Below are 22,379 nucleotides of genomic sequence, written 5' to 3' on the forward strand. Positions count from 1 at the left end.
AAAGCTCAAAACACTGGACACAGGACACGAGACGCTCAAAGTAAAACAGAAAACACAAGCGACACTCACAAGGGTCGGCTGTCGCAGGGAAATGAACTGGAATACAGGGGGGTCATCAACCCAAGGACAGTCAGGGAAAATAGATGAAGATCTTTTTAGACAGGACAGCTACAGCTGCCCGTAGTGGACCTTATCACAGCCACAGAAACTGCCATAAGAATTAATAAATTAACACAACCTGAAGCAGAGCAAATCAGGATGAAGTTTTCAGCCACTCCCTCCAGCGCAACAACAGGTAACCCGATCAAACAGCTCCTTTCAGCTAAGCCGGTGTTTTCCTGGTTCATCTCTGTTGTGTTTTAAAGATATCACCATTATCTAACAATCATGCCAACTGATAAGCTTGACACAATACAAGAAACATGAGGATGTGGAACAGAAGACCAGTAAAAGGGGAAAGTAGAGCTCTCTTTCTTTCCCAGCAGAACTTGGTTAGCTTTGGTCTTTGTAATGTTTTTATACAGAGATATCAGTTGGATATGTACTATACATATGTGCATGAAAACCACATTGTTCTGAGAAAATGGTTGTGAGTCAAGTAATAATTAATCTGACACTCAGGGGCTATAAATCTACCCTGTGATCTTTTTCAGTTATGATTAGGAATACAACTTCTGCTTATTAAGTGGTAATAAGCATACGGTAGCGTTCATACAACTAATTTCATTTCACCAAAACACAAAAATATGTTTTTTAACTAAACTGATAATAGAGTTTTAATTTCTGTGGGATCTGTAGATAATTCCCCTTGATCGTTCCTAATTATATTAATGGCTCTGTCAGATTCAAGTTTCTTTATCTGCCAAGCTAGTAGTCTACCCGGCTTTTCACCCTGATCATAAAACGTCGGTTTCAATCTTATTAAACCATCTTCAGCTTTAAGCTTAGACAGTTCCTCGTATTTAGCTTTAAGGGTCAATAATTCCTGTTTGTTCTGTGTTGAATCATCTATGTTAATTTCTCTCTCTAATTCTCTAATTTTATTGTCTAATTCGTTCATTGTCTGTTTGAATTTGTTAAATTTAGAGCTGGTGAAACTTATCATTTGTCCTCTAATATATGCCTTTGTTAGGGTCCCTGGGTCGTTGACCCAGTGTTTTGTGTTTTTGGTTCTTTGATTTTGTTATTTCATTATATTCTAGCTTTGCTTTATGGGTTTTAGGATCATTCTTAGTTTAGGTTCTCTGGGTGGGGTTGGTTAGAGTTTTAGTGTTCTGGTTTTCTGTCTGTGTTCCATGTTGCTGTCTTCCCTGTCTGCTGTATCCCCACATCCAGTCAGTGTCTGTGTCTGCCCTGGTCCCACGTCTCTGTTCCCTTTGTAGTGCCTGCATGTGAGTCTGTGTCTTTGTTCAGTCTGTGTTATGTGTTTCCTGTTTTACTTTGAAGGTCTCTGTCTTGTCTCAGTGTGTTCAATTTACGCTTCTTTGGTCTCGTCAGTTCTGATTTGTCCCAGCTGTGTTTCCCTCCTGTTACTCATTCCCTGATTGCGCCCTCTGTGTATTTAAGCCCTGTATTTCTTAGTGTCTGTGTCGCGATCTACCGTTTATTTTGCTGTGTGTTTTGCCCATCCACCGGTGTTAGTTTATTTTGAGTTTTTTCTAGTTATGTGATGTTTGCGTTCAGCATTAAAGCTGTTTTGGTTTAAGTTCTGTCTCCGGAGTCTGCATCTTGGGTCCTATTCCTGTCCTCACACAGCCGTCGCCTAACAGCCTTAAAAGCTTCCCACCTAATGGCTGCAGTTGTTTGAATTGTATTAATTGAGAAGGAGAGATCAATGTGTTCTCCTACAAATTTCATAAAGTCAGAATCATGTATCCATTTAGGGTGCAAGCGCCACTTGTTTGAGCGGCTATTCACTTGTTCTACCTCATAAAATAGTGAGGTTGGGGCATGATCTGACAACACACTGCTGTCATATATACACTTAGTTATATTGGGTAGCAAAGATGAGGAAATTAAAAAATAATCTATTCGGGAGTGGGATTTAAATACTGCTGAATAACATGAGAATTCCCTTTTATTGGGGTTTTGAATTCTCCATGGATCACAGAGGTTCAGATCTTTCAAATATTGTTGTATTTTCTTTCTTGTTTGAGAGTGTGAAGTGTCCATCCCTGATGAGCGGTCAAGCTTCGGGTCCAGAGTACAATTTAAGTCACCTGCCAATATTATCCTACCAGGAAGGGTAGCTATCAATAGAAATAAATTCTCAAAAAATGAAGGGTTATCATCATTAGGGCCATAAACATTAACTAAATTGAAATTCTCTTTCAAGGGAGTTCCTTGAACCACCAAAAATCTGCCAGCTTTATCATAAATAGTGTTATTTACTTGGAAAGGCACTGAATTATGAATTAACACCATAACCCCTCTCGCGTGCGAAGGGCAACAGGATGCTAGCACTTTGCCTGGCCATCTCCTACGTACTTTCACCACATCCTCTCTGAGTAAATGGGTCTCTTGGATAAACGCTATTGATGACTCAAGTTGTTTAAGCCTGGGGTTCTTCTCCCTATTATTATTATTAAAGTCACGATTTGTCATAGTCCCCCAATCCTCTCTGTGCTGGCCTACCATTTTCTCTCCCTCCTCTTTATGTGTGTGTGTTAGTTTTTGTTCAGGGACAGGACTCATTCTGCGTTTCCACCTGTGATAGTAACTCCCAGCATGTGTAGATTTGATTGCTGCTCTATGTATAAAACACATGAAAAGAAATCAACAATGCTAGTTCAAAGATGCTTTTATTTTGAAAGTAAAGAATTTAAAGAAATGAACCCGAGTAAGTTTACAGTCAGTTATCTGTGTCTGCATTTGGATTCAGATGAAAAATAAGGAAACATTCCTCCACAGCACTGACACACATTTTATATCAAACTAAATCAGCTGTTTACAGTTTTATCATGATAGTCAGATTAAGTTTAACATCTGTTAAGAGTTTAAGAAAAACACCTGCATGATTATCAAAGAAGAGAAAAAGAGGAACTGTTGGATTTTGCTCAACTTAACAGGAAAGACTCCAGTTAAAAGCAAACATGTGGGCCAGCAGTCACCAAAATAACAGACTGACCAACACAGGACAGTGGAGCCAATAAAAAACGATGCCGTTTACCAACTTATAGAAAATAGTCAGGACCTAATGGAAGAGCAGCACTTTATGAAGAGCCGACTCGAAGAAAGGACAAAGAGAAGAGAATCACTGAGCATTTAACTGGATTTATTTGAATCAAAGATAACAAGAAGAAGTAAATTATCTGAGTCAGTAGAAACAAATAAACACAAAACTAGAACCCAACCAGAAAGAGAGAGAGAGCAAGAAACTGATTCCAGCAGGTGATTTACTTCCTGTTTTACTTCTAAAAATGGCTAAGCTCCGCCCACACAGGACAGGCCAAACAGGAAGTGTTGGAGCTGTCACACCTCTCACATGGTGAAGATCAGATGACCACTGAAGGTGGTGTGATGATTTTGATTGTCATATATCCTTCTACCATCGAGGAGACGCACAAACACCTGATCTCCAACCTCTAGAAGCAGTGAGGCTCCATTAGAGCCACTCAGTTCTCCAGCTGCTGTTTGGTGTTCATATGCAATAACAACGAGCCCTTGATTCTTGTACAAATAAGCACCTACAGCAACACCACCATGTCCAAACATGTGCAACTCAAAGTGGTAGACTCCTCTCACTGGTGCAGTGAAAATACCTGTGGGACATTTGTTTTTGTTAAAAGGAAAATCAGCTGTTAGAACATCTGGAACATCAGCCTGACATCAACATAGCTGAGAAGTGACATTCAGTGTTATTACCTGTGGATGGGTTGTAGGCATTTCCAATGTTCGTGATAACATGTTTGAAGACCAGAGTGGTCTCTGTGTTAAAGGGTCCGACGTATGGTCCAGTGCCTGGAAGAAGCACAGCTGCTGAGAAAGCCACATGTGTGGCTGAGAGAGAGAGAGAAATGTCATTATTTAAACTTCCTGTTGTAGAGTTAGACTCTTCCCAAAAAAGTGACCATGACAAAAACTTTAATCTCCAATGAAAGAAATGTTTGACAGCTGGAAGCGTTTCACTGTCACAGAAGAAATCAAACTCTGTGACTTGAAAATGAAATTTGATCAAATCTAACTTTGAGGATCCTAAACTCGTCCTTTAGATCAGACAGGAAGTTATTTTGTAGCTTCTGCCAAGACAACAAACTGTGTTATTCAGTCTTTTAGTTGCATTTTGGTTTGTGCTTCAGAAAAACATAAGCTCAGTTTAATGTCATTCAGTTTTCAAAAAACAGGAAAAAGGAAACTGTGCATGGCTTTAAACGCTTATCCAACAGGTGCTCATCAGCAGGGTGAACACGAGTTCAATACAAAACAGGAGTTCGTGGGGTCACCTGTTTCTGACAAGATCATATAAAAATAAAACATTAAAATAGACTAACGTGTATCAAGTCTGAGTCTTCATCAAGGTCTGACAAATATACAGTCAGCCCTGAGTGGCTCTCACCCTACATCTGTGCCAATGTATTTTAAACCTTAGAGCAAACTCATTTTTCAGTGGTGACAGATTTCTTTAGGAGAGAAAAAACATGATGTTTCTGCCATTTAATTCTTTGTCTAGTTCTTTTTGTCTTCAGCGTAGTATAAATGACCATGGAGAGGTTTTTATGAGTAGGAAAAGCCATAAACCTGATAATAACTAATACAGAACTCTCACTGAAACAGTGAAAAGTCCAAAAGTTTATGGCCTTGTTCATATTTTCCTAAGCTGACCAGGGGGTCAGATTGGAGTGTTCGGCAAGTCAATTCTGGCCCCTGGGCTTAAAGTTTAACACCCCAGCCGTAGCAGATGCTAAAAGTGAAAATTGCCAAAATACAGAGGTCCATACATATAAAAACTATATGAAGACTCAGAGGCAATATGTATTTCTTGGTAAATTTCTCCAGGAATTCAATTTCTTTTTTGATAATTTTATCCTAGAGTCCCTCAGAAATTCTTTTTTCATAATGTAATTCAGAAAAGTGGATCCAGTAATTGTACTTGATGTGTAAAAACACTGTGTGTACTAAAGTTATTTCTGTGAATGAAATAAAAATGTTCAAACACAGTGACACCACTTTATGAATAGATTGATAGCACTGACATATGTTGATCCTCCAAAAGTAAAACATCTGCACAGCCAGTAAATGCACAGTCAGATAAGATTTCCACACAGTACCTTGTAGCTCCTGCTTCAGCGCGTCAATCTCAGTCTTCAGCTTTGCTGCATGATCTGAAAAAAGCAAAGAGATCAAACAATCTCACTGACAGCACACAGTGATTCACATGTTTTTATCTGTAAGTAAGAAAGTAACTGTGACTCTCATTCTGTTCATGCTACACCGAGCGGTGGTCTCCCCCACGTCCCCTCATCCTCCACCTCACACAGGACCACACCTCCTACAGGTGCTGGGTGGAGAATGGTTGAAGAAGCAGACTTGTTTGACTGCATCACTGATTCTCATTTGAAATCTGTGCAGTTTCACGCTGTCATGTTTATCCACAGTCTGTCAACTCTCCACTTCGTGTTTCCCTCTCTCTTTCACTGAGACATGAACCCTAGACTGTATGTAAACAATGGCGTTATCATGCCACTATAGCTCTGCTGGTTGAGCAGGTGACCAGTATTGATTATACTTACATAGCACCTTTCTACTCAGCTGACCACACAATGTGCTTGTATTCATACACATACTTTTGATCTTTGTCTAAGAGCTTTGCCTAACACACTCTGATAGAGGCATGTCGCCCAAAGAAGATTCAGCATGTGGAGCCAGAGAGCGATCCACCAACCTTCCAGTTGGTAGATGAGCTGCTACCACCTGAGCCACAGCTGCCCCGTATGCTGAAAGACTGCAGTGCAGCTCATTTGCCCTCGCTCTCTCCCTGCTTTACCACAAATAAAGACAATGTTGGTGGTCAAGTTGCCTCTGTGATGAACTACAGATTTTCTAGCACAGTAGCGCCACCTGGTGGACAGATTTATAGGAGTAACATATGTTGATCCACCAAGTTTTAAGTCAAATATTTACACCCTTTATATTTTAGCATCAAAAACGTGTCAGCTGCAGATTTTTTTAACAGTTAGAAATGATCAGAGCCATGATGATTTCCACACAATACCTGTAGACTGCAGCTTCAGCTGGTTAATTTCACTCTTCAGCTTTGCGGTCTGTTCTGAAATAAGTGCAAAATAAAATTTATTTCCCTGGACCATCAATTTCTTTAAGGATTGGCCAATATTTCTATACTTACTTTTATATTTCATTTCTATACAAAATATTTATTTTCACAAGAAAACAAAACCATGAATGTTTGTCATTTCAGTCATTCTGAATATTTACGAGTGACATTGATATCTCTCTAACACAACACTGGATCATATGCCAATTTGTTTTTGCTGTTACTTCTCTCACTACCTGACATGATACTGTACCTTGAGTCTCTTTCTGTAGGACCGTGATCTGCTCTTTCTGCACAGCCACTGAGGCGGTCAGCTGTCTCAGCACAGCTTGGGTGTCCTGTGGACAGGGTTGTTGGTTTGAAGACTTATCTGCTTCAGCCAGATTTGCTGAAAGAGTGCAGACTGAAAGCAACAGCGAGAAAAACACAATGACCTCCATGGTGATATTGTGTCCTCTGCTACTCCGACTGAGCTTTTTATAGCATGTCAGACAAAGGTGTGTATATGGGGAGGTTACTTCCTCCAAACTTCCTCCCACAGACACAGCAAAATCTGAAACTTTCACTACAACACAAGTAAAGACTTTATCAATGAACCATGAATATCACATTTTCATCTTGTTACACTTTGTGAAGCTGGTCACGTTTTGTTTCTCTTTTCAGACTGTTGGAGATTGAGGAAATCTTGAGAGAATGAGGAAGAGGAATGCAAAAGAGATGAACGGATAAAACACCAGCTGAAAGGTGCTGTTTAATTACATTACTTGTGAGGTCAAACCCAGTCATATTTTGGTCTGTGGCCTTGTATTTTTGTAGCTTTGAAACTATGGTCTGGAGGTGTTTACGCCTGGGGCGGTTGATGAGGAAGTCCAACTGTACTTGAATGGCTTATCCTCTGCATTAAGGCTGGTGTATCTTTGCAATAACTGTCATGGTTGTGTTGTATGGCAAGCAGGATGAGGACCCGTATGTAGGCCTGAAGAATAAACTCAAAACGGCAGCTTTATTGCTGGAAAAACTCACGACAAATACAAACCTAAAGGAGAAACTGGAAACAAGAAACTCAAACTAGAAAACAAACCATGAACTGAGAACTAGGAAGTGAGCAGAAACACAGAGGAGAAAAACACAGCATTGTGACGGTATGATGGGGAACAGGTGGAAACACAGCTGGGACTAATCTGACATAATGAGACAGGGGAAAGCAAAGCTCAAAACACTGGACACAGGACACGAGACTCTCAAAGTAAAACAGAAAACACAAGCGACACTCGCAAGGGTCGGCTGTCGCAGGGAAATGAACTGGAATACAGGGGGGTCATCAACCCAAGGACAGTCAGGGAAAATAGATGAAGATCTTTTTAGACAGGACAGCTACAGCTGCCCGTAGTGGACCTTATCACAGCCACAGAAACTGCCATAAGAATTAATAAATTAACACAACCTGAAGCAGAGCAAATCAGGATGAAGTTTTCAGCCACTCCCTCCAGCGCAACAACAAGTAACCCGATCAAACAGCTCCTTTCAGCTAAGCTGGTGTTTTCCTGGTTCATCTCTGTTGTTTTTAAAGATATCACCATTATCTAACAATCATGCCAACTGATAAGCTTGACACAATACAAGAAACATGAGGATGTGGAACAGAAGACCAGTAAAAGGGGAAAGTAGAGCTCTCTTTCTTTCCCAGCAGAACTTGGTTAGCTTTGGTCTTTGTAATGTTTTTATACAGAGATATCAGTTGGATATGTACTATACATATGTGCATGAAAACCACATTGTTCTGAGAAAATGGTTGTGAGTCAAGTAATAATTAATCTGACACTCAGGGGCTATAAATCTACCCTGTGATCTTTTTCAGTTATGATTAGGAATACAACTTCTGCTTATTACTGTCTGATCATTACTGTGTTTTCTTTGAAAGTAAAATCTCAGCCCACACAAATATATCAACAACAGTGATCACAAAACGGTGTATAACTGAAGACAGTAGTGCAATTTTTAACCAGGTCTTCCCATTAACACCTTGACTTTCCAGAGGGTCAGTCAATGAGCTCGTCAATAGCTTCAATGCTAACATGTTAAATGTAATGGACACTATTGCTCCCATTAAGGTGAAGGTTATCTCTGGAAGGAAAAAGTCTCCATGGAGAAACTCCACACTGGTGAAAAATGAAAAAAGAGAGTGTAGGAAAGCTGAGCGCAGATGGAGAAAAACAAACCTCCAGGTTCATTATGACATTTATAAAGAGAAACTTCACAATTATAATTTACAACTGAGGAATGCAAGGAGGTCCTACTTCTCTGACATCATCACTAAAAACAGCCATAATGCTCGGGTCTTATTTTCTACAGTTGACAGGCTAACAAACCCTCCTGTGTCAGTGGCAGCTGAACTTCATTCTACCATGGCCTGCAATGACTTTGCCAAATTCTTCACTGAAAAAATCCAAAAAATTAGACAAGCAATTGGTACATCAACAGCAGATCCAGGATATGTACTGTGTCCACCAAAAAACTGTTTAAACACCATGAAACAGTTTCAACCTATTAACAGCAAAGACCTGGAGGACATCTTAGGTCAACTGAACTCCTCCTCCTGCTGTTTAGATGTCCTGCCAACAAGTTTTTTCAAAAAGGTCTCAAAGACTTTAGAGTCAGACCTGTTACAGATCGTCAACTTTTCTTTATTATCAGGTGTGTTTCCAGAATCACTAAAAACTGCTGTAATCAAACCTATACTGAAAAAGGACAATCTTGACAAGACACAAATGAACAACTACAGGCCGATCTCAAATCTCCCGTTTTTAAGTAAGACCATTGAAAAAGCAGTTTCTCAACAGCTCAGTTACTTCTTAAAACAGAATAATTGCTACGATGCCTTCCAGTCAGGTTTTAGACAGAACCACAGCACTGAAACCGCTCTGACCAAAGTGTTTAATGACATATGTCTGAATACAGACAGTGGAAAAATGTCAGTCCTAGTTTTACTGGATCTCAGTGCAGCATTTGATACAGTTGACCACAACATATTACTCAAACGACTGGAGAACTGGACAGGTCTTTCAGGAACTGTACTAAACTGGTTCAAAACATACGTAGAAAACAGGAAATACTTTGTATCAATAGGTAACTTCACATCCGAGCAGACAAGTATCACATGTGGAGTTCCCCAAGGTTCCATCTTGGGACCCCTTCTGTTTAACATCTACATGCTCCCACTGGCACAGATTATAAACAACAACAAAATAAACTATCACAGCTATGCAGATGACACACAAATATATATCACAATGTCACCAGGAGACCGAGGCCCTGTACAGGCTCTTGGTAAATGCATTGAGGAAATCAATGACTGGTTGTGCCACAATTTTCTCCAGCTAAACAAAAACAAAACTGAGGTAATAGTCTTTGGCGCCAAAGAAAAACGATTACAGGTCACCAGAGAACTTCAATCTATACATCTAAAAACCACAAACCAGGCGAGAAATTTGGGTGTAGTGATGGATGCAGACCTAAACTTAGAAAAACACATTAAGACAATAACAAAGTCAGCTTACTATCACCTCAAGAATATATCAAGGATAAAAGATCTGATGTCTCAACAGGACCTGGAAAAACTAGTCCATGCATTCATCTTTAGTAGGCTTGATTACTGTAACAGCATCTTTACAGGTCTACCTAAAAAATCAGTCAGACAACTACAGCTCATTCAGAACTCTGCTGCTCGAGTCCTCACTAAGACCAAAAAAGTGGACCACATCAGTCCAGCTCTGAGGTCTTTACACTGGCTGCCTGTCCGTCAGAGGATAGACTTTAAAGTTCTGATGCTGGCCTATAAAGCTCTGAATGGTTTAGGACCAAAATACATCAATGACCTCCTGACCCAGTATGGACCATCCAGATCCCTCAGGTCATCTGGATCCGGTCTTTTATCAGTTCCCAGAGTCAGAACCAGACACGGAGAAGCTGCATTCAGCTTTTATGCTCCTTATATCTGGAACAAACTCCCAGAAAGCCTCAGATCAGCTGAAACACTCAGTTTATTTAAATCCAGGTTGAAGACTCACCTGTTCTCAGCTGCATTTGAATAAAGCACCAAATCCACACTTTAAGCTTAAATTTCAAAACTTACATTTAACTACTGATTTTATCTACTGCTCTGATTTAATCTGTTTTGATTTTATATACTGTTGTTTGTTTGTTTGTTTGTTTGTTAATTAGTTAGTTAGTTTATTTGCTTGTTTTAATCAATTTTAAATCATGCTTTTTATTTGTTCTTGTTTCTAATGTCTCTGTAAAGCACTTTGAATCACCTTGTTGTTGAATTGTGCTATACAAATAAACTTGCCTTGCCTTGCCTTATTAAGTGGTAATAAGCATACGGTAGCGTTCATACAACTAATTTCATTTCACCAAAACACAAAAATATGTTTTTTAACTAAACTGATAATAGAGTTTTAAAGAGGGCTAGAAATGACTTGTTTTCTACACTTCTTCTCAGTGTTGCGCTCTACCATTTCCTCCTAACGTTATCCGAACATGGGCATGAGCATGGGTGTCTTGCTTTCTATTAAAGAACACACAAATTATAGAAGAAACACATTTAATAAAGAATGAGTTTTAAGTTTTTGTAATTTTAATATAATTAGTTATACAAATTTGTTAAACTGCAGGAATGTCTTAAAGATATAAAGACTTGGGTGACCTCTAATTTCCTGCTTCTAAATTCAGATAAAAAATTATACAATAACTTGAAGTTATTGTACTCAGCCCCCAAAATCTTGAATATGCTCTCTGCTTGTTCTAAATGGCATTACCTTGGCCTTCTTGGAGTCATTTTTTAACAGTATATGTCTTTCGGTGTGCATATGAAACAACTATGTAGGACTGCTTTCTTCCATTTGAGCTGTGGTATTCAACATGTTGTGCAGCTCTGAAGCTGACACTCAAGAAATACGGCTGTTTGGGTCGAAATGTCACTATTAGCTTTGGGCAGAAATCCTAAATTCAGTTTTGTGACTACAGAAAACAAGTGCAGGATATTTGTTTGTGAAGGAGTGACCGGAACTGATGCCACTGTAGGACACTTCCTCATACTTCTGGAGTTTGAATTTTGTGAAGCTGGTCACGTTTTGTTTCTCTTTTCAGACTGTTGGAGATTGAGGAAATCTTGAGAGAATGAGGAAGAGGAATGCAAAAGAGATGAACGGATAAAACACCAGCTGAAAGGTGCTGTTTAATTACATTACTTGTGAGGTCAAACCCAGTCATATTTTGGTCTGTGGCCTTGTATTTTTGTAGCTTTGAAACTATGGTCTGGAGGTGTTTACGCCTGGGGCGGTTGATGAGGAAGTCCAACTGTACTTGAATGGCTTATCCTCTGCATTAAGGCTGGTGTATCTTTGCAATAACTGTCATGGTTGTGTTGTATGGCAAGCAGGATGAGGACCCGTATGTAGGCCTGAAGAATAAACTCAAAACGGCAGCTTTATTGCTGGAAAAACTCACGACAAATACAAACCTAAAGGAGAAACTGGAAACAAGAAACTCAAACTAGAAAACAAACCATGAACTGAGAACTAGGAAGTGAGCAGAAACACAGAGGAGAAAAACACAGCATTGTGACGGTATGATGGGGAACAGGTGGAAACACAGCTGGGACTAATCTGACATAATGAGACAGGGGAAAGCAAAGCTCAAAACACTGGACACAGGACACGAGACTCTCAAAGTAAAACAGAAAACACAAGCGACACTCACAAGGGTCGGCTGTCGCAGGGAAATGAACTGGAATACAGGGGGGTCATCAACCCAAGGACAGTCAGGGAAAATAGATGAAGATCTTTTTAGACAGGACAGCTACAGCTGCCCGTAGTGGACCTTATCACAGCCACAGAAACTGCCATAAGAATTAATAAATTAACACAACCTGAAGCAGAGCAAATCAGGATGAAGTTTTCAGCCACTCCCTCCAGCGCAACAACAAGTAACCCGATCAAACAGCTCCTTTCAGCTAAGCCGGTGTTTTCCTGGTTCATCTCTGTTGTTTTTAAAGATATCACCATTATCTAACAATCATGCCAACTGATAAGCTTGACACAATACAAGAAACATGAGGATGTGGAACAGAAGACCAGTAAAAGGGGAAAGTAGAGCTCTCTTTCTTTCCCAGCAGAACTTGGTTAGCTTTGGTCTTTGTAATGTTTTTATACAGAGATATCAGTTGGATATGTACTATACATATGTGCATGAAAACCACATTGTTCTGAGAAAATGGTTGTGAGTCAAGTAATAATTAATCTGACACTCAGGGGCTATAAATCTACCCTGTGATCTTTTTCAGTTATGATTAGGAATACAACTTCTGCTTATTACTGTCTGATCATTACTGTGTTTTCTTTGAAAGTAAAATCTCAGCCCACACAAATATATCAACAACAGTGATCACAAAACGGTGTATAACTGAAGACAGTAGTGCAATTTTTAACCAGGTCTTCCCATTAACACCTGACCTGCCCAGAGGGTCAGTCAATGAGCTCGTCAATAGCTTCAATGCTAACATGTTAAATGTAATGGACACTATTGCTCCCATTAAGGTGAAGGTTATCTCTGGAAGGAAAAAGTCTCCATGGAGAAACTCCACACTGGTGAAAAATGAAAAAAGAGAGTGTAGGAAAGCTGAGCGCAGATGGAGAAAAACAAACCTCCAGGTTCATTATGACATTTATAAAGAGAAACTTCACAATTATAATTTACAACTGAGGAATGCAAGGAGGTCCTACTTCTCTGACATCATCACTAAAAACAGCCATAATGCTCGGGTCTTATTTTCTACAGTTGACAGGCTAACAAACCCTCCTGTGTCAGTGGCAGCTGAACTTCATTCGACCATGGCCTGCAATGACTTTGCCAAATTCTTCACTGAAAAAATCCAAAAAATTAGACAAGCAATTGGTACATCAACAGCAGATCCAGGATATGTACTGTGTCCACCAAAAAACTGTTTAAACACCATGAAACAGTTTCAACCTATTAACAGCAAAGACCTGGAGGACATCTTAGGTCAACTGAACTCCTCCTCCTGCTGTTTAGATGTCCTGCCAACAAGTTTTTTCAAAAAGGTCTCAAAGACTTTAGAGTCAGACCTGTTACAGATCGTCAACTTTTCTTTATTATCAGGTGTGTTTCCAGAATCACTAAAAACTGCTGTAATCAAACCTATACTGAAAAAGGACAATCTTGACAAGACACAAATGAACAACTACAGGCCGATCTCAAATCTCCCGTTTTTAAGTAAGATCATTGAAAAAGCAGTTTCTCAACAGCTCAGTTACTTCTTAAAACAGAATAACTGCTATGATGCCTTCCAGTCAGGTTTTAGACAGAACCACAGCACTGAAACCGCTCTGACCAAAGTGTTTAATGACATATGTCTGAATACAGACAGTGGAAAAATGTCAGTCTTAGTTTTACTGGATCTCAGTGCAGCATTTGATACAGTTGACCACAACATATTACTCAAACGACTGGAGAACTGGGCAGGTCTTTCAGGAACTGTACTAAACTGGTTCAAAACATACTTAGAAAACAGGAAATACTTTGTATCAATAGGTAACTTCACATCTGAGCAGACAAGTATCACATGTGGAGTTCCCCAAAGTTCCATCTTGGGACCCCTTCTGTTTAACATCTACATGCTCCCACTGGCACAGATTATAAACAACAACAAAATAAACTATCACAGCTATGCAGATGACACACAAATATATATCACAATGTCACCAGGAGACCGAGGCCCTGTACAGGCTCTTGGTAAATGCATTGAGGAAATCAATGACTGGTTGTGCCACAATTTTCTCCAGCTAAACAAAAACAAAACTGAGGTAATAGTCTTTGGCGCCAAAGAAAAACGATTACAGGTCACCAGAGAACTTCAATCTATACATCTAAAAACCACAAACCAGGCGAGAAATTTGGGTGTAGTGATGGATGCAGACCTAAACTTAGAAAAACACATTAAGACAATAACAAAGTCAGCTTACTATCACCTCAAGAATATATCAAGGATAAAAGATCTGATGTCTCAACAGGACCTGGAAAAACTAGTCCATGCATTCATCTTTAGCAGGCTTGATTACTGTAACAGCATCTTTACAGGTCTACCTAAAAAATCAGTCAGACAACTACAGCTCATTCAGAACTCTGCTGCTCGAGTCCTCACTAAGACCAAAAAAGTGGACCACATCAGTCCAGCTCTGAGGTCTTTACACTGGCTGCCTGTCCGTCAGAGGATAGACTTTAAAGTTCTGATGCTGGTCTATAAAGCTCTGAATGGTTTAGGACCAAAATACATCAATGACCTCCTGACCCAGTATGAACCTTCCAGATCCCTCAGGTCATCTGGATCCGGTCTTTTATCAGTTCCCAGAGTCAGAACCAGACACGGAGAAGCTGCATTCAGCTTTTATGCTCCTTATATCTGGAACAAACTCCCAGAAAGCCTCAGATCAGCTGAAACACTCAGTTTATTTAAATCCAGGTTGAAGACTCACCTGTTCTCAGCTGCATTTGAATAAAGCACCAAATCCACACTTTAAGCTTAAATTTCAAAACTTACATTTAACTACTGATTTTATCTACTGTTCTGATTTTATCTGTTTTGATTTTATATACTGTTGTTTGTTTGTTTGTTTGTTTGTTAATTAGTTAGTTAGTTTATTTGCTTGTTTTAATCAATTTTAAATCCTGCTTTTTATTTGTTCTTGTTTCTAATGTCTCTGTAAAGCACTTTGAATCACCTTGTTGTTGAATTGTGCTATACAAATAAACTTGCCTTGCCTTGCCTTATTAAGTGGTAATAAGCATACGGTAGCGTTCATACAACTAATTTCATTTCACCAAAACACAAAAATATGTTTTTTAACTAAACTGATAATAGAGTTTTAAAGAGGGCTAGAAATGATTTGTTTTCTACACTTCTTCTCAGTGTTGCGCTCTACCACTTCCTCCTAACGTTATCCGAACATGGGCATGAGCATGGGTGTCTTGCTTTCTATTAAAGAACACACAAATTATAGAAGAAACACATTTAATAAAGAATGAGTTTTAATTTTTTGTAATTTTAATATAATTAGTTATACAAATTTGTTAAACTGCAGGAATGTCTTAAAGATATAAAGACTTGGGTGACCTCTAATTTCCTGCTTCTAAATTCAGATAAAAAATTATACAATAACTTGAAGTTATTGTACTCAGCCCCCAAAATCTTAAATATGCTCTCTGCTTGTTCTAAATGGCATTACCTTGGCCTTCTTGGAGTCATTTTTTAACAGTATATGTCTTTCGGTGTGCATATGAAACAACTATGTAGGACTGCTTTCTTCCATTTGAGCTGTGGTAATCAACATGTTGTGCAGCTCTGAAGCTGACACTCAAGAAATACGGCTGTTTGGGTCGAAATGTCACTATTAGCTTTGGGCAGAAATCCTAAATTCAGTTTTGTGACTACAGAAAACAAGTGCAGGATATTTGTTTGTGAAGGAGTGATGGGAACTGATGCCACTGTAGGACACTTCCTCATACTTCTGGAGTTTGACAAACTGATGCCAACCACAAAGTCAGCAGGTACTTTTTAATTTTTTAAGTCCTGAAAAAAGAAATTTAGAAAATTAGATTCTTTTTCTTTCATCAGTTGGCTCACTCATGTTGGCTGATTCTTCACGTTGCAAAATGGAGCAAATACAATTTTGTCAAGCACTGAAAATGTACCCTTCTTTTTCTAATAATATTCACGAAGGGAAGCATGCATAGTACAATGTAAAAATACTGGTCCCAGCACTATTAAATAAGGGTTTAAGATTTGCCACCTTAAAAGCCTATCTACACAGCCTGTTCATACATTAATCACATTAATTTATAGCAACAGCTATAAACTTATGTGCATTACATCAGTTTCATGCTTTGTACTTGGACTATGTTAAACTGCACTTTCCCTTTTAAATAAATAAATTCAAATTCAAAATTGAAGCATTAATTCATGGGATTGGGCTCTAAAAGCACACCGACAGGAACATATTATTGAAGTTAACTTGAAAGAGTCTAAGTAAATAGAAGTAATTATTAGTGTTTCTGCACATAACGGCACATTTGTGGGATGGCTGAGAATATTTTCTTTTCAATCAAACAATCAATCAATCCAAGCTTTATTCGCCACATGCAGGTTGCCCTGCATTGAAATGGGACCCCCCCCCCCCCCCCCCCGACCTTATACACACAACACAGAGATCACATGGGGTTACAAGTCGGAGATCGGTAGCGTTACAGAAAAAGCACTGAAATGTACACTACAATGGGAAAGTACAAGAGGAAAAAAAGAGACCTGTTCTCATGCTGGGCTCCCGTGGTAGGACAGCATGAGAACAGGAAGCAAAAAAACTCCTCTGCACAAAAAGCACATAAATGTCCACAGCACAACGTTACGAAAGACATAATAAGCCACAGGGTTGGGTGGGGGGTGAGGAGTAATCCGAAGCGAACACAGCAGCCGCCCTGCCCAGCGCTACCATTCCAGCTTGGGCACAGACCCGCCGTGTTCCCCCGCAGGAAACAAGCATCGAAGGCGTTTGGAAAGGGAGGGGGATGAGTGTGTGCATATCAGTGTGTATGTGTGTGTGCGTGTCCAGAGTTCAGCTGAGACAGTGTCCTTCGCCCTGCCAGGCTAAGTAAACAGTCTTCCAGCCAACCCATTAGATCATTTTCTAATGATCAAAAGAATACTTCAAGCTCAACAAAGTTCTTTTTTCCACACACTAAGACTGTAAAATTACAGTCACTAATTTAACACAATTCCATAAATATGCCATGAAAAAATAAACTATACATATCTAAAATTTGATGCATTGAGTGTAAAATAGAAGCATTTACCCACAAATGACAAACCTTTGAACAGTGGTTAAGTGTTGGGAAATTACCCCAAGGATGCAGCGACGACTCATCCAAGAGGTTAAGTTCAGTGTTCGAGTTCACCACAACAAAGAGACTGGGCAAAAATGTCCTGCATGGCAGAGTTCAACGACAAAAACCACTGCTGAGTAAAAGGAACATAAAGGTTTGTCTCAGTTTTGCCAGAAAATATGTTGATGATCCCCAAGATTTTGGGAAAATACTTGGAATGGAAAACGTGGAATGACCAAAGCTGAACATTTGGAAGCTGTGTATCCTGTTACACCTGGTGTAAAAGTAATCACAGAAGAATACTCCAGTAAAAGTTGAAGTACAGATTTAACTCATTTACTCAAGTAATAGTGAAGGCTCTGAAATGTACTCAAGCTAAGAAAGTAAAATAATCTCTTTGAAGGAAGTTTCTATTTTTGTGCAAAGCTAACTGAACCAACCTGCTTTATTAACATAATAATAAAATAATATCAGTAGATGGGAATACAAACTGTTTAACTGTTTTTTGTTGTTGTTGTTGTTTTTAATTGGACTCAGATTAAAGAAAAAGAAAGAAACTGAGTTTTGATCTCCTCCATACCTGCTTCATGCCCTGGAGGACGGGGCTGTGGCCCCCCACACCCTCTAGCAGATCATTACTGTTCAGATGCCTGGGTCGTTGACCCAGGGTTTTTGAGTTTATTATATTATTTATAATTTCTAGTCTTTGGGTTTTTGTTAGAGTCATGTCTTATGGTTTATGTCTCTGTGTAATCCTTAGTTGCTGTCTCTCCTGTCCGCTATATCCCCGTGTCCAGTCAGTGTCTGTCTGCCCTGGTCCCACGTCTCTGTTCCCTCTGTTGTAGTGCCTGCCTGTGAGTCTGTGTCTTTGTTCAGTCTGTGTTATGTGTTTCCTGTTTTACTTTGAAGGTCTCTGTCTTATCTCAGTGTGTTCAGTTTACGCTTCCTGGTCTCGTCAGTTCTGATTTGCCCCAGCTGTGTTTCCCTCCTGTTGTCCATTCCCTGATTGCTCCCTCTATGTATTTAAGCCCTGTGTTTCAGTTTGCCATTGTTGCGATCTACCTTTATCTTGCTGTGTGTTTTATTCTTAGTTTTTGTTACCCTTTTGAGTTCAGCATTAAAGCTGTTTTGAGTTACTTTCTGTCTCTGGAGTCTGCACTTTGGGTCCTTCTCCTGCCTGCACACAGCCGTCACATAACAATTACATGAAGGAACCTTTTAAAAACAAGCGCGTCCATGCTCACAGGTGTACACACGGGTGATCACACACACAAACCCTTTTTGGCTCCTACCTCAAAGCACACTGTGCGCTGTCGATCATACGTGCTGCACAATAATGTTTAATATTTAGTATTTACTGTTATATTCCCATATATCATTGTGATGTTGTTTATTCTATTACTCTCATTCTCTTCTGCTTGTTTTCTTTTTTCTTTCTCAACAGGTGATCCAGGTGATTGATATATGTGTTTTTTTGTCTACTTATTCTGTTGGTTTTTGTTTTTTGCCCTTCTCCCCCGTCCCTCTTCTCAGCTGTTTTTCTTTCCCCCAGTCAAGTCTGTCCCGTATTCAGCAAGTGAAAATAAAATAAACAATAAAAGGTGAATCAAATAGACCAATAAGGCAAAGCTGGGATGGTCCATTTGGCAAAGTAAATTTACCAAATGGACCATTTCTTCACCTTTAGACAATAATTCTGATGCAAAAGAGCCAAACGGGACAGGCAAAAAAAACAAAAACAAAGAAAGAAAAAGAAAGAAAAATCCAAAAAATCTCTATTTTCTGTTACCTACACTGTAGGTAGGTTGACTTTGTCTCTAAACAGTAAAATGTGTCCAGTCAGGGGTTAAAATGGATTCAGCAGTTGGGGGACCCTAGAATTGGTTGTAGTGGCTCAGTGTGTGGAAAAGAGTCATAACTCACAATAATTTCTGTTGAGAGCTCCTGTACATTTTCTTAGTGTACAGGCTGTGATCAGCTGACCTGCTGCTCTTTGTGGATTTACACAGCTGAATTGAACCAGATGTGAGCAGATGTTTTATGAGTCACCTTGGCTGATTTCCATCCTCTACACTGACACTACACTGTTTGTGCTGTCTTTTTTCTAGACGATATAAAGTTAGTCTGAAGGTGGAATGCAGTCAGAATCTTGGCATCATCAGCTAAAATTCATATGAATCTCTGCTGCACTTGATGTAATCTTCCTTTCTTTTCTCTCCATGTGAAATACAGCAGCTGGACCTTTAGCAGCAACACACTGTGAGACAAACTGCACACAAACAGTTTTTGTGATAGAAATACTGCAACTTATGGACACCTGCAGTGTTCTGGTGTTGTGACAAAAACAAAAGCCTTTTCTGTGTTCCTGTTTAGATTCAAATTGGTTTGATGTTTTGAGGTTCATGGTGACAAAATAGTAACTCCCCTGAAATAGGTTAAAGCAAAAGTCACAATTTCATTTTGAATATTTAGGGGGTAGAAAGAACAGAAACGTGTTTCAAAAATCTAGGGAGGAAAAGTACAAAGTAGTCAGAAAAAAACTACTCAGATGAAGTACAGATACCTGAAAATTTAGGTATTTAGGAAGTACAGTAATGAAGTATTTGTACTTTGTTACTTCCCACCTCTGGTTACAGACTTGTTCAAAAATGAATTAAACTCATTTTCAACTCAAAATCCTGCACACAGTACCCCACAATGACATTCTTTTGCTCAGTTATTTGTTGAATCAGTTCAGCCTCGGGTCTTTTTGAGTATGATGCTACATGCATTCTCCTTTGCAGAACCTCTCAAGCTCAATCAACTCAGAGGTGGAGAGTCAGTGGAAGAAGGGAAGTGTGTTGTTCACTGACCTCAAGAGAAAGCTTATGAGGAAAGGTGCCAGAAATCAGCCCATAAAACTCTTGTTTTTTTAGGAGATCAAATCGGGTCCACATTCCCCTGGGTTGCTTTGAAACAGCCCTTTCCCACTGCACCTCTTCCTCCTGTAACTCCACTGCTGCCTGTGTCATTTCTGTGCTCTCCTCCCCACTTACCCTGTTCAACTGGTGAAAATGAGCAGTTCCCAGCCCCTGCTGCCCAGTACAGGCTTTCTTCCAGCCTTACTGCAGTGTCTGCTGCCCCTTTGTGGCCTGTTGTGAACCCTTAAAAGCCTGAATTATGAAATAACTGCCAGAAAAAGTAACTTAAAAAAATGAACCTCCTGTTTGTTTATTGAACCTTCTTACAATGAATAAATGAATGAATGACTGAGTTAATATGTACATATGGATTTGAATTTGTATCATATTTGCTCCATCTGGAGTTGTTTTAGCAATTCATTGCTAAAAAATGTATTTTTGTAATTTATTTTATTATTATTTTTTAATTATCATTATTACTATTTTAATTTTTTCACTGAAAAATAAATATCCCACTGATGATGTAGAAGTCTGAAAAGGTGTAGGTATTAAATATAATACAATGACAAGAACTGAACGTCACCACTGCTCTAATCTGGCTGTCCAATTAAATCACTGTTCAACTTAAAACCAAGGTCAGTAATAGCAGGTTTAAAATAAACTTCCAGAGGTCCCAAATCAACAGAGGACTCACAGGGACCATTAGGTCCAAACACCAACACCTCTGTTCTTTCCCATTCCCGACTGTGGCAGGAAGATGGCGCCTTTGCTCGGTTTGACTTCAACCTGCCTGCATTGTATTGTATTTTATGCTATTATATCAGCCCTTTAATATATGGCGCTATGCTGCTGTGATTTATGAGCGTTCTTCCTTGCTCCGCATCGGAGAGTCTATGGAACGTCTTTATGATGATTGGGACAGTTATACGGAAACTTTCCCCCAACAATGTTTTTATTTCTTCCATATTTTATTTCTTATTTCTTCCACATGACATCTTATTTCTTCTAATTTATAAAAAATTCAGATACAGATGAAAAATAAGGAAACATTTCAGACACACATTTTTATATCAAACTAAATCAGCTGTTTACATTTTAGTGATATCATGATAGTCAGATTAAGTTTAACATCTGTTAAGAGTTTAAGAAAAACACCTGCATGATTATCAAAGAAGAGAAAAAAGAGGAACCGTTGTGTTTTGCTCAACTTAACAGCAAAGACTCCAGTTAAAAGCAAACATGTGGGCCAGCAGTCACCAAAATAACAGACTGACCAACACAGGACAGTGGAGCCAATAAAAAACGATGCAGTTTACCAACTTATAGAAAATAGTCAGGACCTAATGGAGGAGCAGCACTTTATGAAGAGCCGACTCAAAGAAAGGACAAAGAGAAGAGAATCACTGAGCATTTACAGTTTTTCTCAGTCGCTTTGGTGCTTTTCTCACATCACTATTAACATTTGCACAGCAGTTAGTGTATTTCTCCAACCAATTGGTGCAAACTGCCAAACCTAGTGGATAGGTCACTTGCTCAAAATCGATAATCCATTCCTCAAAAGCAAGTATTCATGTCAATGAAACTGCCAGTGTCATCGAAATGAGAAGTTTTGACACCATCTTGATGAACATGATAGTCAAATGACTTCGTCATGTTTTCAGTGTTTTGCAACGCAAAAAAGGTCAGAACTCGGCCACACTACCTGAAAATGCTCACGACAGCACTATACACTTTTTGTACAGCCATTTACAGTAAAACCTACAGTAAAGTTAGACATTCCTGTAGTTAGGGAAGTACTTTTACTGTGAAGGCTGTTTGTAATTCTACAATATTGTGCAAAAGAAAAGTTCTCTACAGTCACTTACAGTGGGGCAAAAAAGTATTTAGTCAGCCACCGATTGTGCAAGTTCCCCCACTTAAAATGATGACAGAGGTCAGTAATTTGCACCAGAGGTACACTTCAACTGTGAGAGACAGAATGTGAAAAAAAATCCATGAATTCACATGGTAGGATTTGTAAAGAATTTATTCGTAAATCAGGGTGGAAAATAAGTATTTGGTCACCTCGAACAAGGAAAATCTCTGGCTCTCACAGACCTGTAACGTCTTCTGTAAGAAGCTTCTCTGTCCCCCACTCGTTACCTGTATGAATGGCACCTGTTTGAACTCATCATCTGTATAAAAGACACCTGTCCACAGCCTCAAACAGTCAGACTCCAAACTCCGCCATGGCCAAGACCAAAGAGCTTTCGAAG

At 39.3% G+C, this 22,379-nt stretch overlaps 1 protein-coding gene across 1 annotated transcript; it reads right to left on the reverse strand.

Annotated features, from left to right (window-relative positions):
• Positions 1-2,786: 2,786 nt before the first annotated feature.
• Positions 2,787-5,540, reverse strand: LOC106674869 (complement C1q-like protein 2). The gene is made up of 4 exons (XM_076888783.1): positions 5,432-5,540; positions 5,268-5,321; positions 3,865-3,999; positions 2,787-3,761 (listed from the first exon to the last, which is right to left on the reverse strand). Exons 1-4 carry the CDS (start codon positions 5,538-5,540, stop codon positions 3,481-3,483), a joined length of 579 nt encoding a protein of 192 aa, XP_076744898.1. The 3' UTR covers positions 2,787-3,480.
• Between the last annotated feature and the right edge of the window lie 16,839 nt (positions 5,541-22,379).

The sequence above is a fragment of the Maylandia zebra genome, linkage group LG10 (assembly GCF_041146795.1).
Source record: "Maylandia zebra isolate NMK-2024a linkage group LG10, Mzebra_GT3a, whole genome shotgun sequence".
NCBI classification, from domain to species: Eukaryota; Metazoa; Chordata; class Actinopteri; order Cichliformes; family Cichlidae; genus Maylandia; species Maylandia zebra.

Bases quoted from the DNA above. Each gene is read 5' to 3' on its own strand.
- LOC106674869 (XM_076888783.1), bottom strand. From the start codon at position 5,540: ATGCAGTCAAACAAGTCTGCTTCTTCAACCATTCTCCACCCAGCACCT. The intron at 4,000-5,267 runs GTACTGTGTGGA...TCTCTCTCTCAG, and splicing joins GCTGAAGCAGGAGCTACAAG to CCACACATGTGGCTTTCTCA. The intron at 3,762-3,864 runs GTAATAACACTG...AATGTCCCACAG, and splicing joins TGCCTACAACCCATCCACAG to GTATTTTCACTGCACCAGTG.